Source organism: Mustela erminea, chromosome 3 (genome assembly GCF_009829155.1).
Source record: "Mustela erminea isolate mMusErm1 chromosome 3, mMusErm1.Pri, whole genome shotgun sequence".
Taxonomy (NCBI): domain Eukaryota; kingdom Metazoa; phylum Chordata; class Mammalia; order Carnivora; family Mustelidae; genus Mustela; species Mustela erminea.
The window spans coordinates 99,488,838-99,501,838 of record NC_045616.1 but is presented as its reverse complement, the minus strand read 5'-3'; the positions used below and the strand labels follow the sequence as shown (position 1 = coordinate 99,501,838).

The following is a 13,001-nucleotide window of genomic DNA, read 5'->3' as shown; positions in this document are numbered from 1 at the left end:
AAAAGAACACTGCAGGGTGAGGAGGAGCCAGTCAAAGAATGTTTGTGAAGCCAGGGAGAGTAGGATATCATTAGCAGGGGCACATGTGGCAAAGAGACCAAGGAGGTTTTGGGGTGATAAGAGGCTAATATTTATAGCAGTGGGAAATATATTTGCCACAAAAGTGTTCCACACTAAACCTAGTTGAGGGGCAAATATATAGCAGTGTATACTACTTCTTAAAAAAGCTTGATATCCATGCAAAAGAGGGTAGTAGCTGAAGGAAGGATATTATAGGGTCAAGAGCAAGAACATCTTGAATGTTTGTAGGATGAATGTTAAGAACCACATAGGGAAATAAAATTCCTGCAAGAAGAGGGAATAATTAATGGAGTGTAGTTGCTGAGTGATAGGAGAGAGTAATCTTGAAGAGACAAAAAGATAAAACAGGAATGTACCTTGGAGTTGGAGAGTTGGAGAATAAGCCAAAGTTTTTCTTAGTTTGGTGAGAATGATGGGGAAAAGGTGGTTTCTAACTTGAAGAGTGGAGTTGTAGGTTTAAAGTAGCTCCTGTGGGAACCGAGAGACAGAATTAATTTGTGTCTGTAAATCAGTGGCTGTGTCATATTGAGTTATCTCCTCTTTCTGACACTACTTTTAGCAGTGTGGGAGCAAAAGCTAGAAGGCAAGATAGTTCTGGGGTTATTTTGCCTCCCGTACAGTGGGCTTTTGATCATTATGGGAAATAGTGCGCCATCCAGCCCTATAAATGAAATTTAGGGAAAAAAATTTTAGTTTTGTGCATATCTCTTAATCCTAATCTTAGAGAAGTCTTGCCTTTTACACAGATAATTCAGCTTTGCTAGTCTTACTTTTTTTTTTTTTTTAAAGATTTTATTTATTTATTTGACAGAGATCACAAATAGAGAGGCAGGCAGAGGGGAAGGAGGAAGCAGGCCCCCTGCTGAGCAGAGAGCCTGATGCCAAGTTTGATCCCAGGACCCTGAGATCATGACCTGAGCCAAAGGCAGAGGCTTAACCCACTGAGCCACCAGGCGCCTCTGCTAGTCTTATCTTTATTATAATGTGATACTCTCTGAGCTAGTTATGGCAAAGGTATTTTTTAAAGAATTAACCTTACTGAAGGATAATTCACCTATTAGAAAATGCACTAGTTTTAATGTATGTTTTGGTAGGTCTTGATAAAATTTATAAACACATATGTAAGGATAACCACAATGAAGATTCAGAACACATTTCCATTGCTCCAGAAAGTCCCTTGTAATTAGTCCTGGTTGATCCTTCTGCCCCTCACTACCCCCCGATCCCGACCCCAATCCTATTTCAGGCAAACAATGATGTGCTTTCTGTAATTACACAAGAGATTTATTTTTTTTTCAGAGTTTCATAAGTGGAACAAAATGTATATAGATTTTTTGTGTCTCGTTCAGCATAATGTTTTTGACACTCATCTGTGTTTGTCAGTAGTTCATTTTCTTTCTTAAAACAGCTTTATTGAGGGAGAGTTGTACAGTAAACTGCATAAAGTGTAATTCGTTAAGTTCTAATACATATGTGTGTGTACATACACCTGCGAACCCATCCCTCAGCATAGGTAATTTCTGATCAGCAACATTGTTGCACATGTTGAGAGTTCATTCCTTTTTATTGCTGAGTAGTATTCCCTTGTACAGATGTGTCACAGTTGGTTTATTCATTCATCTGTGGATAATACATTGGGGTTGTTCTCAGGTTGGGGTATTATTAATAAGCTGCTATGAACATTCATGTCTTTGTACGGACACATTTTCTTTTTACTTCTAAATACCTAAGGGTGGAAGGCATGGTAGGTATATGTTTAACGTTTTAAGAAACATCCATACTGTTTTCCAGAGTGTTTGTACCATTTTACATTGTCATCAGTAATGGATGAGAGTTTCAGTTCTCCATATTTTCATCAACACTTGGTATTGTCAGTCTTTTTAATTTTAGCCATTTGGACAGATATGTAGTGGTACTTCATTGTGGTTTTAATGTGCATTTTTCTAATGACAAATGATGTTGTGCTTCTTTCTTTTTAATGTGCTTTTTTGCCATCTTCCTTGATGAAGTATCTGTTCAAATCTTTTTTTTAAATTAGGTTATTTTCTTACTGTTGAGTTTTAAGAGTTCATTATACATATTCTCAGATACATACTTTGAAAATTATTCTACCAGTCTGTGGGTCTTTTTTTTTTCTTAATCACGTCTTTTGTAGAGCAGTTTTTTATTTTTATTTTTATTTTTTTAAAAGATATTTATTTATTTGACAGAGACCTTGAGAGAGGGAACACAAGCAGGGGGAGTGGGAGAGAGAGAAGCTGGCTTCCCACTGAGCAGGGAGCCTGACGCGGGCATCCATCCCAGGACCCTGGGATCATGACCTGAGCTGAAAGCAGATGCTTAATGACTGAGCCACTCAGGCGTCCCTTGAAGAGCAGTTTTTTAATTGTAAATGATGTTTATCAGCTTGTTTTTTTTTTTTTTTTAAGATTTTATTTATTTATTTGACAGAGAGAAATCACAAGTAGACGGAGAGGCAGGCAGAGAGAGAGAGAGAGAGAGGGAAGCAGGCTCCCCGCTGAGCAGAGAGCCCGATGCGGGACTCGATCCCAGGACCCTGAGATCATGACCTGAGCGGAAGGCAGCGGCTTAACCCACTGAACCACCCAGGCGCCCTATCAGCTTGTTTTTTTAACGTTTGTGCTTTGATGTCATGTTGAAAGCTTTTATAACCCAATGTCATAAAGCTTTTCTTTGTTTTCTAATGAAAATTTTATAGTTTGAGGTTTTATCTTTATGTCTAAGGTCTGTTCTTTATTAATTTTCATATATGATGGGAGGTAGATTTATTACTATTTTTTTAATTAAAAAAATTTTTTTTAAAGATTATTTACCTTATTTATTTGACACAGAGAGAGAGAGACACAAGATGAGGAGTAGCAGGCAGAAGGAGAGGGAGAAGCAGGCTCCCCTCAGAGCAGGTGGAGCCCAATATGGACTCAATCCCAGGACCCTGGGATCATGACCTGAGCCGAAGATAGTTGTTTAATAGACTGAGCCACCCAGGTGCCCTACTATTTTTGAGGGTAGAGAAATTTTACCCTAGGTGAATAGAGTAAAAATAAGGGAGTCATTTCTTTTTTCTTGTGGCTCACCCTATTTTTCTAATGTGGGGTGACCATACCATAATTTAGGTTATTCCAGTTTAATATTGACATCAGGCAGTAAGAAGTTTGCTTTTTTCCAAATGGTTAATTAAAATTTTTTCTTAAAATCACTGTTAGCTGGGTGATCTTACTGTTTATAGGTATGGTGGGTTATTTTAATGAATTCCTGTTTCCAGCAAGTGTTACAGGCAAGATTCATGTTCAGGTCTTTCTGTCAAGCCTGGGCTTTCCCTTACTTTGTACGGCTTCTCAAAGAGAGGTAATTGTTTCTTTGTTTTGTTTTGGTTTTCCCTTTTCTTAAACTTTGTATTACAGAAATCCTCAGACATTTACAAAAGTTGAAGAGTATAAAGTAATCCCATGTATTCATCATTTAGCTTCAGTAGTTATCAGTTTTCTGCCTCTGTCTACCCATATATTTCTTCTTATATATTTGTTTCAGGGGTACAGCTCTTTGAGTCATCAGTCTTATATAATACCAGGTGCTTTACCCATATATTTCAAAAGGTCTAACACAACCTAAAAATATATATTTAGGGATGTCTGGGTGGCTCGGTGGGTTAAAGCCTTTGCCTTCGGCTCGGGTCATGATCCCAGTGTCCTGGGATTGATCCCCACATTGGGCTCTCTGCTCAGCAGGGACCCTGCTTCCCTCTGTCTCTCTCTGCCTGCCTTTCTGCCTACTTGTGATCTCTGTCTGTCAAATAAATAAAATCTTTAAAATATATATCTATATATCTATATATATATATCTAATACATAGCAAGATTATACAGTAACTTCTGTGTGTCACCTACTTCCTATTTTCAATTTTCTCATGTCTCAAAGATGTCTTTTTATAGTATTTTAATCAAGATCCAGATAAGACTGATTTATTGTGTTTTTTGATATTTCTCTTCAGTTTCTTTTAATCTACAACAGTATACCTCCATCCTGTTTTTTAATGTTGTTTATTTATTTTGACAGTCATTTGTCCTTCTAAATTTTCTGCATTGCAAATTTGGTTTATTACATCTTTCAGGTGTCCTTTTAACTTGTTGCCCTATCTTCCATATTTCCTGGAAACTTGTAGTTAGATCTAGAGGCTGGATTAATTTCAGATCAGTTTTCTTTTGGCAGGAATGCTTTGTAGGTAATGTGTTCTTCCTATTGCGTCACATCAGCAAGCATATATTGTCAAGAGGTTCTCACTTAATAATGATCTTAAAATTGTTTGGTAGGTTCTTGTTGTCAGCCCGATCAGTCTGTTACAAAGTTCTTTATTGAGATATTGTGATTTATAATAAGAAATACATATTTTGGTCTTTAGCTTGTGTCACAGAGCTCCCAAAACCTTGGTCTCTCCTATGTGGTGAGAGTTACCAAGATGTTCTTTGTGTGTGTTTGACTATGTTAATAAAAGACACACCTCAGGATGGGTCCTTGATTGCCAAGAGAACCAACCTTATGATTATAGGGCTAGAACTCTCACTCCTCTCCCCCCTGCTAATCTGTAGGGAAGCAGTGTGTCAGAGGCTGGAGGTTGAGTCAGTCCCCAGTGGCCAGTGGTTTAATCAGCCTATGCGCTGAGGTTTCAGAATCCAGAAGAATGGGTTTTGGAGAGCTTCTGGATTGTGTGTGGAGATTCAGAATAAAGTGTTGCTTTTGGAGAGGGAATGAAAGCTCCCCACCCTTTCCTCATACCTTTCCCTGTGTATCTCTTCAATCTGGCTATTCCTGAGTATTATCTTTTCATGATAAACTGGTGATCCTGTAAATAAAATGTTTCTCTGAGTTCTTTGAGCCATTCCAGCAAATTAATCAAACCTAAGAAGTGCAGGTTATTGGAACCTCTGATTTATCGCCAGTCAGAAGTATAGGTGACAACCTGAACTTGAGATTGGCATCTGAAGTTAAGGGCAAAGGCCATCTTTCCCAATTGAGTCCTTAACCTGTGGGATATGATGTTACCTCCATTTATATAGTTTCAGAATTTAGTTGAATTATAAGACATGCAGCTGGTGTTGGAGATTTGCATGGAATTCCATATTGGAACTTGGTACAGAATTGTTTACTTAATAAACTTTTTGTCTAATGGTTTAGCATTGGATGAATTCTTGAATTGGTGTTAATTTATTACCTTCTTTTGTTTGCCAGGAATCCATACCTGTTTTGTTTGTAAGCAGAGTGGGGAAGATGTCAAAAGGTGCCTTTTGCCCTTGTGTGGAAAGTTTTACCATGAAGAATGTGTCCAGAAGTATCCACCCACTGTCATGCAAAACAAGGGCTTCCGGTGCTCCCTCCACATCTGTATAACCTGTCATGCTGCTAATCCAGCCAGTGTTTCTGCATCTAAAGGTATGGGTTTCTTACCATGGGTTTCTAATTACAGAACCTTGTTTTCATTGGTAACATGTATTTCCAGATGCTTTGTATGGGCATGTCTCTTCATGGCCTCTCTAGCTTTTGTCAGAGTACCAGTATTTTATGTGAGAGGGGGGAAAATAATGGAATAATCCAGCAGTTCCCTCATTGTATTCTTTGGAGCCCTATTGTTATGTGGTGGTTTCAAATACTTGGATTTTATGTGTTCTTTAGTTGAAGAAAGTATTCTGCTGTAAATTTCCCCCTCTCTACTCCACTAGACTAAAGTACTTTTCTTTTCCTGTGGATCCTTTATATCTGTGGTTGTCAGGTGTAATATTATTCATGCATAAATTTAGGGCAGAATTGAGGGGGTTTTTTGTGTGTTAATTTGTTTTGTTTTTTAAATTGGAAACTTCAATTCTGGAACCTCTTTCCTGCTTTATAGAGCTGAGGTTTCCAGAAGTGCCTGTGGGTATATAGGCAAAGTTAAGCTTTTAAGTCTGTTCTCAATTGGGAAAACAGTCATTTCTGTTTAGTAATAATGGGATCTCTTACTAATTTTTCCTAACCCAAATATTGTGTGTCTGTTGTTAAATGCTTATATGCCCAAAGAGCCCCTGCTTCTCCCATAGGGGATCAAACAGGAAAATTACTAGTGTTTTGACTTTTCTTCTAATTAGACTGGCAGTATGTTTTCTTCTAATTAGACTGGCAGTATGTTTTGTAATATGAGTTCCTGAGCCTATAGATCTCATCAGTCTTAAGTACAGTAATTTCACTTGCTTGATCAAAATTATAGTTTAACCATTAGCTTATCTTCTCCTTTTCAATTGCTATTGTAGTTTGGTAATGGTTTTTAGTAGGTGCTGTATAAGAGAGGACATATTTTATCTGGAAGGGTTGGAAAGGTTCATTCACCTAAAAATTCAGGCTTTAAGAATCACATAGTAGTACCAGGCATTGAAAGCAAGCATGGTCTTTCTCCTAGCTGGTCTTTTATTCAGGTTGTGACATCTCCCCTATTTAATTTGAGGCTGATGCCAGGTTTCCTAGGAGTCAGGGCAATGGATTGAATAGGGCTTTCTTTGGTGAGGTAGGCTCACTTAACATTTGTGAGATCTGATGCCTTGTGGCAGCTTATCACATAGCTCCCATCTGAGCTTTTTCATAGTGAGTTGTGTGTTTTACGATCCCTTGTCCTAGTAGTGCTTCGTTCTACTAGTGACATTTTCTCAATGCTTACAAAGACATTTCAATAACTCGTGTTGCTTTTATGTTTAATATCTTTGTTTCTCTTTTACTCTTGGTTTTCCTGCTTCTCCTAATTTTAGGTCGTCTGATGCGCTGTGTCCGCTGCCCTGTGGCATACCATGCCAATGACTTTTGCCTGGCTGCCGGGTCGAAGATTCTTGCATCTAATAGTATCATCTGCCCTAATCACTTTACACCTAGGCGGGGCTGCAGAAATCACGAGCATGTTAATGTTAGCTGGTGTTTTGTATGCTCAGAAGGTAAGACATGACTGCTTAATGTATGAATAGTCTAAAAAGAGATTAATACTAGAGATTGCAGTATTCTAACTGCAATCAAAAATAATTTTCTTCACTTTGCTACCAGAGAAATATTGGGAAGTAATGTTCTGAATTAATGACAACAGAACGTTTAAACTTGGGTTTTTTTTTTTTTTTTTTCACAAATAGGGGTTTTATTTTGTTTTGTTTTTACCTTATTTTTATTAAAATGATGAACAAATGAAGGGCATCTGGGTGGTGCAGTCGAATGAGCATCTCGCTATTGGTTTTTGCTCAGGTCGTGATCTTAGGGCAGTGGGATTGAGCCCTGCCTTGGGCTCAGTGCTTAGCGTGGAGTCTGCTTGAACTTCTCTCTTACCGTGCCCACTTCCCTCTCCCTGACTTTTGGGCGCATGCACGTGTGTGCACACATCCTCTCAAATAAACAAATGGATCCTTAAAAAAATAATAATAAACAAATGAAACAATAAAGAAAAGACAAGGGGAAGGAAATAAAATTGTCCTTGAAAAATGGGGAAATATGATCAAACAGTGCAAACTTCCAGTTAGAAGATGGGCAAGTTTAGGGGATTTAATGTACAGCATGGTAAGTGTCATTAACAGTACTGTTAGTTGTATATTTGCAAGCTGCTAAAGAGAGTAGATCTTAAAAATTCTCACTGCCACCAAAATGAAAAAAATTTTAAGTATGTAAGGTGTTAAATGTTCTACCTAAGCTTATTTCAGCAATCATTTCACAGTATAACACATATCTAGTCATTCTTTTGTATACTTTAACCTTAACGATGTTATAAATCAGTTATATCTTAATAAATCTGGAGAGAAAGGAAAGATAAAAAATGGAGGAAATGATTGATTAATTAATTAATCATAAATCATCCCAAGTCCCACCATCAGAAAAAAACCCATTGCTTAATTTTAAGTGATACTACTTAAGATAGTTGTGTACAGTTCTAGAAGATGGTATTATATCATAAAGTTGTTTCTTTTTTGTTAAATCATTTTGTCATGAATTTAAAGAGATGGAACAAAAGGAAAGTGAAGGAATTTATGAATGTCTATAAAAGTGTTTTTTCACTCTTAAGGATATTAATTTCTAAAAGTTCTTCTAAAGTGGATGAAGAAAAACTGATATTTTTTTCCCTTCAACTTAAAACATAGTTCTTCTTTAGAATAGTGTTAGGCTTTTAATATATATTCATATATATATATATATATGTATATATATATATATGTATATATATATATATATATATATATATATGTGTATATGCCACCATAAACCCTCCTGCCTACCTCCCATCCATCTATGCAGATAAATCCTATTGATTTCTTTTCTCATATTCTCTCTCAGCTCAAATCACATGTCCTTTCCTGCAAACCTGTTTGCCACTATTTCCCCTCAGCTCTGTCCTTTTCCTTTCTTCAGTGGGTATTCTTACGTGTAGATTTCTTTTCATGCTGTATAACCTCCTTTTAAGGCCTAGTACAAAGGCCTTTTTGTATATGAAATATTTCTAGTGTATAATGAAAGCCAACTTAACAAAAGGAAGATTTTTCTACCAAGTCCATGTAGTTTGCAGACTATACTGTTAATTAGATTGTGACTCAGCTGCAATAACTAAGCACAAATAGGAGATGTTCTAGAAGGTATATTACTGGGTCAGATAAATTATGGACTCTGCATCATTCTTACATCCCATGCTAAGATTGTTCACCTCATCCTACAAAATGCCCAGGAGTAGCTAAATACGAGTTTCAGAGCAGAGCGTACAGGTTATATGTATTGAGCAAACAAGTTGTTTAAAGTTGTTGTAGCAAAAGTCTTTTCCCCAAAAATCACTGAATCAAGCTACAGTATACAGCAGAGATAAGAGAAAAGCTTCTGTAACTAAAAAGGAGTTGGGTCGTAGGCACACAGTCCTGGCCCCAAGAAAATAAACACCCCAAAGCTTATTTTAAGAGCCAGCTATAGATGATTGAGAAAAGGAAAAAAGTTAGCATGGGTAGGATGGGGTCATAAAACTTTAAATTTTTTATAAGATATTATGAGGCAAAATGGGCACAGTAAAACCCAGATGGATGTAGACATACACTTTGCTAAGACTTTGAAACATGCTCATTTCTGGCATAAGATAATAGGGTATTTATTATATTCCTTAAATATGAATCATCTTTAAATGAAAATTTTTATAGTCTGCAACAATGGATTTCAGCTTCAGATATATAAATTGAGTCACTCTTGAAAAATCTTCAAGTGAAAATTCATTGTCATTGCAATGTATTTAATTATCCTGGTGTCTGAAAACCTCCATGGAGGGGGAGAACTTTAACTGAAGTTTAGGCAACAAACCACATTAGTACCTGTAATTTTTATCACCATTGAAAATCACAGATATTTCAGTTTAGATATCTTTTTTTTTTTTTTAAGATTTTATTTATTTATGTGACAGAGATCACAAGTAGGCAGAGAAGCAGGCAGAGAGAGAGGGGGGTAGCAGGCTCCCCGCTGAGCAGAGAGCCCAATGCGAGGCTTGATCCCAGGACCCTGAGATCATGACCTAATCCAAAGGCAGAGGCTTTTGGTTTAAAGACCCACCCAGGCGCCCCTCAGTTTAGATATCTTAAAGTATCTTGTAATCATTGTTATTGCTAGATCTTACTTTTGTATTACAAAGAGACATATGTAGCTATAATCTCTTGTTCTAACATTTTGATAATTATACCTTAATGTAACAGTGTCCTTTTAATATATGTGTTTTAGAGAGTTCATAAGTGATAATCTGAAAAGAGCCCATAGGTATCAGAGTGCAAAACATAAAAAAGATTAAAGAGTTAGTAATTTTAAAAGGGGGAAGGAAGTAACCATACGGGCATGACTTCAGTGGCAAACATTACTGTGCCATTTATTCATTTGTTTAGTCTTCAGATAGATGTGATTATTTACTGTATATTGTGGAGAATTTAGTTTATTGTCTTTTAGTGAAGAGAAAGAAATGTGTATTATGCACATATTTGACTTCTGACCACTGCCCTAACCTAATTTTGTCAGTAGGATCTCATGTTTATTTGCTGTGAATGTAACAAACCCTCAAGGTTGTGGTTCACAGGAATATTGGAGAGGGGCGAAGTACTCATGAAGAAAAGTCTTTCTGAATAACTAAATTACTAAGCCCTTCGCTCGGAGATAAATAATTGCTTAGGAGCAAAAGCCGTTTCAGCTGGGTCATTGTGTGCTGCCTTGTGATTCTGAGTGCCACATTTTTTGATTCCCACAGGAGGCAGCCTTTTGTGCTGTGATTCTTGCCCTGCTGCTTTTCATCGGGAGTGCCTGAACATTGATATCCCTGAAGGAAACTGGTATTGCAATGATTGTAAGGCAGGCAAAAAACCACATTACAGGGAAATTGTCTGGGTAAAAGTTGGACGATACAGGTGAGCGAGCATGAAGGAGACTGGCACTGATTCTTTTACCATCCCGTCTTCTGTTGTTTTGGATCCAGTGCTTTGGATACAGGGCTTAACTCTTTTTCTTTCCTTTCTTTCTTTCTTTTTTTAATAATTTTTCTGATTAAGCAAGGTCAGCCTCTCTGCCCATTAATTTTCCATTATAAGAAAAAGACCTCATTTTTATGTTTTGTAAATATGGGAATAATACATATTCTCTGTAGAAAATTCATTAATGAAAATAAACCCACAATAAACAAGGAAGATACATTGCTAACATTTTGGCATATTTATTTGGAGACACACCAATGCATGTACCCTCAAAATAATTGGCCTTATATTAATACTCAGTTTTGTATCTTTTCCTTTTTAAAATTATTTTTATTGAACATAGAATATATAAAAGAATATCATGACATGCATGATTTAAAAGGATTAGAAAGGAACATCTGTGTATTGAACCTCCCATTTAAAGAAATATCATATTGCTGGTACTTTTGAGGCTCCCTCCATGACTCTTACTGAATCCAGTTTCTCCCCACCCCTAGAGGTAACCACTATACTGCATTTTGTGTTTTTTATTCCTTTGCCTTGCTGTAATGGTTTACCACATGTATAATGTTTTGTTCTGCATGTTGTAGACCTTTTCATAAAGAAATTCTTGCTGTATTTTCCTGCAGCTTGTTTTTCTCATTTACTATTACACTCCTGAGATTTGTAGTAGTGCAGTACTCTAGTTCACACTTTGCTGTTCTACATTTCTTTTTTTGATTTTTATTTATTTATTTATTTGACAGAGATCACAAGTAGGCAGAGAGGCAGGCAGAGAGAGAGAGAGAGGAGGAAGCAGGCCCTCTGCAGAGCAGACAGCTCGATCCCAGGACACCGGGATCACGACCTGAGCCGAAGGCAGAGGCTTTAACCCACTGAGCCACCCAGGCGCCCCTCTACATTTCTTTTTGATATAGTCTTAAAATATAGTGCAGTTCCTTTATCCATTCTCCTCTTTGGACTATGAGCATTTTGTCGATCTTCCTTAGTTTACATGCACAGTTTTTCTAGGAATAGGGGTTTCCAGCTTAACTAGCTAATACCAAGTTATCTTTCTAAAGTGGATGTAAAGCATAAATTTGCATGCTTTTTATTTTATTTTCAAAGGCATTTCTTGGTGTCTTTGGGGGGAGGGTCATTTTTCTATACCCCTCACAATTAATGAAACTTTTCCTTTTTAAAGGCCAAATTGAGGGGCACCCGGGTGGCTCAGTGGGTTGAGCCTCTGCCTTTGACTCAGATCATGATCTCAGGGTCCCAGAATCGAGCACTGCATCAGGCTCCCTGCTCAGAGGGGAGCCTGCTTCCTCCTCTCTCTCTGCCTGCTGCTCTGCCTATTTGTGATTTCTCTCTCTCTCTCTGTCCAAGTTAAAAAAAAAAAAAAAAAGGCCAAATTGTATTTCATTGTATCATATTCTGTAGTAACTTTATCATTCCCTAAATTTTGAGCATTTAGATTGTTTCCAGGTTTTCATTCTTATAGATAATACTTAAGTGAACATTATAGTCAAAGCTGTGTTTCTATCTTATATGAGATAATTATTATTTACTGTTAATTATTATTTCCTTTATAATTTCCTTAAAGTAACTGGGTCTAAAAAGTGTCTATGGGAGCACATCTGTGAGGGTGGCCATTCAGGTTTTTAGCACATATTACTCATTGTTCCCTAGTTAGATTGTAAAAATGCACTGGGTTGGACCATTCCTTATTCATGTCCTAAGAGATAGGTCATTTTCCTAGTGTCTTAGACTCTCTTCAAGATTTCCTTCCTTATTTTCACCTTTCCCAGGTGGTGGCCAGCTGAGATCTGCCATCCTCGAGCTGTACCTTCCAATATTGATAAGATGAGACATGATGTGGGCGAGTTCCCTGTGCTCTTCTTTGGGTCTAATGACTATCTGTGGACGCATCAGGCCCGAGTCTTTCCCTATATGGAGGGGGATGTGAGCAGCAAGGATAAGATGGGCAAAGGAGTGGATGGGACATACAAAAAAGGTAACTTTATCCTTTTGTTTCGCAGGCCAACACAGACCTCTATTGCCCACATATCTATTCTTTTGTGTATTAGATTTCACGTATGTTCCATTAGCAGCTGTGTTCTTCTCTCTGGGGCAACTACAAGATTTTACAGGAAAGTTGATCTGCATAATTATTTTTTAGCTTTGCCTTTATATAGCAGGAATTTCCTTTAGGGAGGTTTTTATCTCACTAGTTGGTTTCTCAACATTTTGTTTTGTTTTAAAGAGTTTATTTTTTTATTTGTCAAAGAGAGAGAGAGCACAAGCAGGGGGAGTGGCAGGCAAAGGGAGAAGCAGGCTCCCTGCTGAGCAAGGAACCTGATTTGGTGCTCAATCCCAGGACCCCAGAATCATGATCTGAGCTGAAAGCAGAAGCTTAACCGACTGAGCCACCCAGGCATCCCTGTATTTTCTCAGC

General features: G+C 37.4%; 1 protein-coding gene across 9 annotated transcripts in view; it reads left to right on the top strand.

The window, feature by feature from the left end:
* NSD1 (nuclear receptor binding SET domain protein 1) overlaps positions 1-13,001 on the top strand; it is a 156,256-nt gene that overhangs the window by 119,617 nt on the left and 23,638 nt on the right. For all 9 annotated transcript variants that reach the window (XM_032336894.1, XM_032336899.1, XM_032336895.1 and 6 more), the window contains 4 exons: positions 5,325-5,525; positions 6,866-7,045; positions 10,345-10,501; positions 12,355-12,560. In XM_032336894.1, the coding sequence (XP_032192785.1) occupies positions 5,325-5,525; positions 6,866-7,045; positions 10,345-10,501; positions 12,355-12,560 (744 nt within the window). The remainder of the gene's footprint in view (positions 1-5,324; positions 5,526-6,865; positions 7,046-10,344; positions 10,502-12,354; positions 12,561-13,001) is intronic.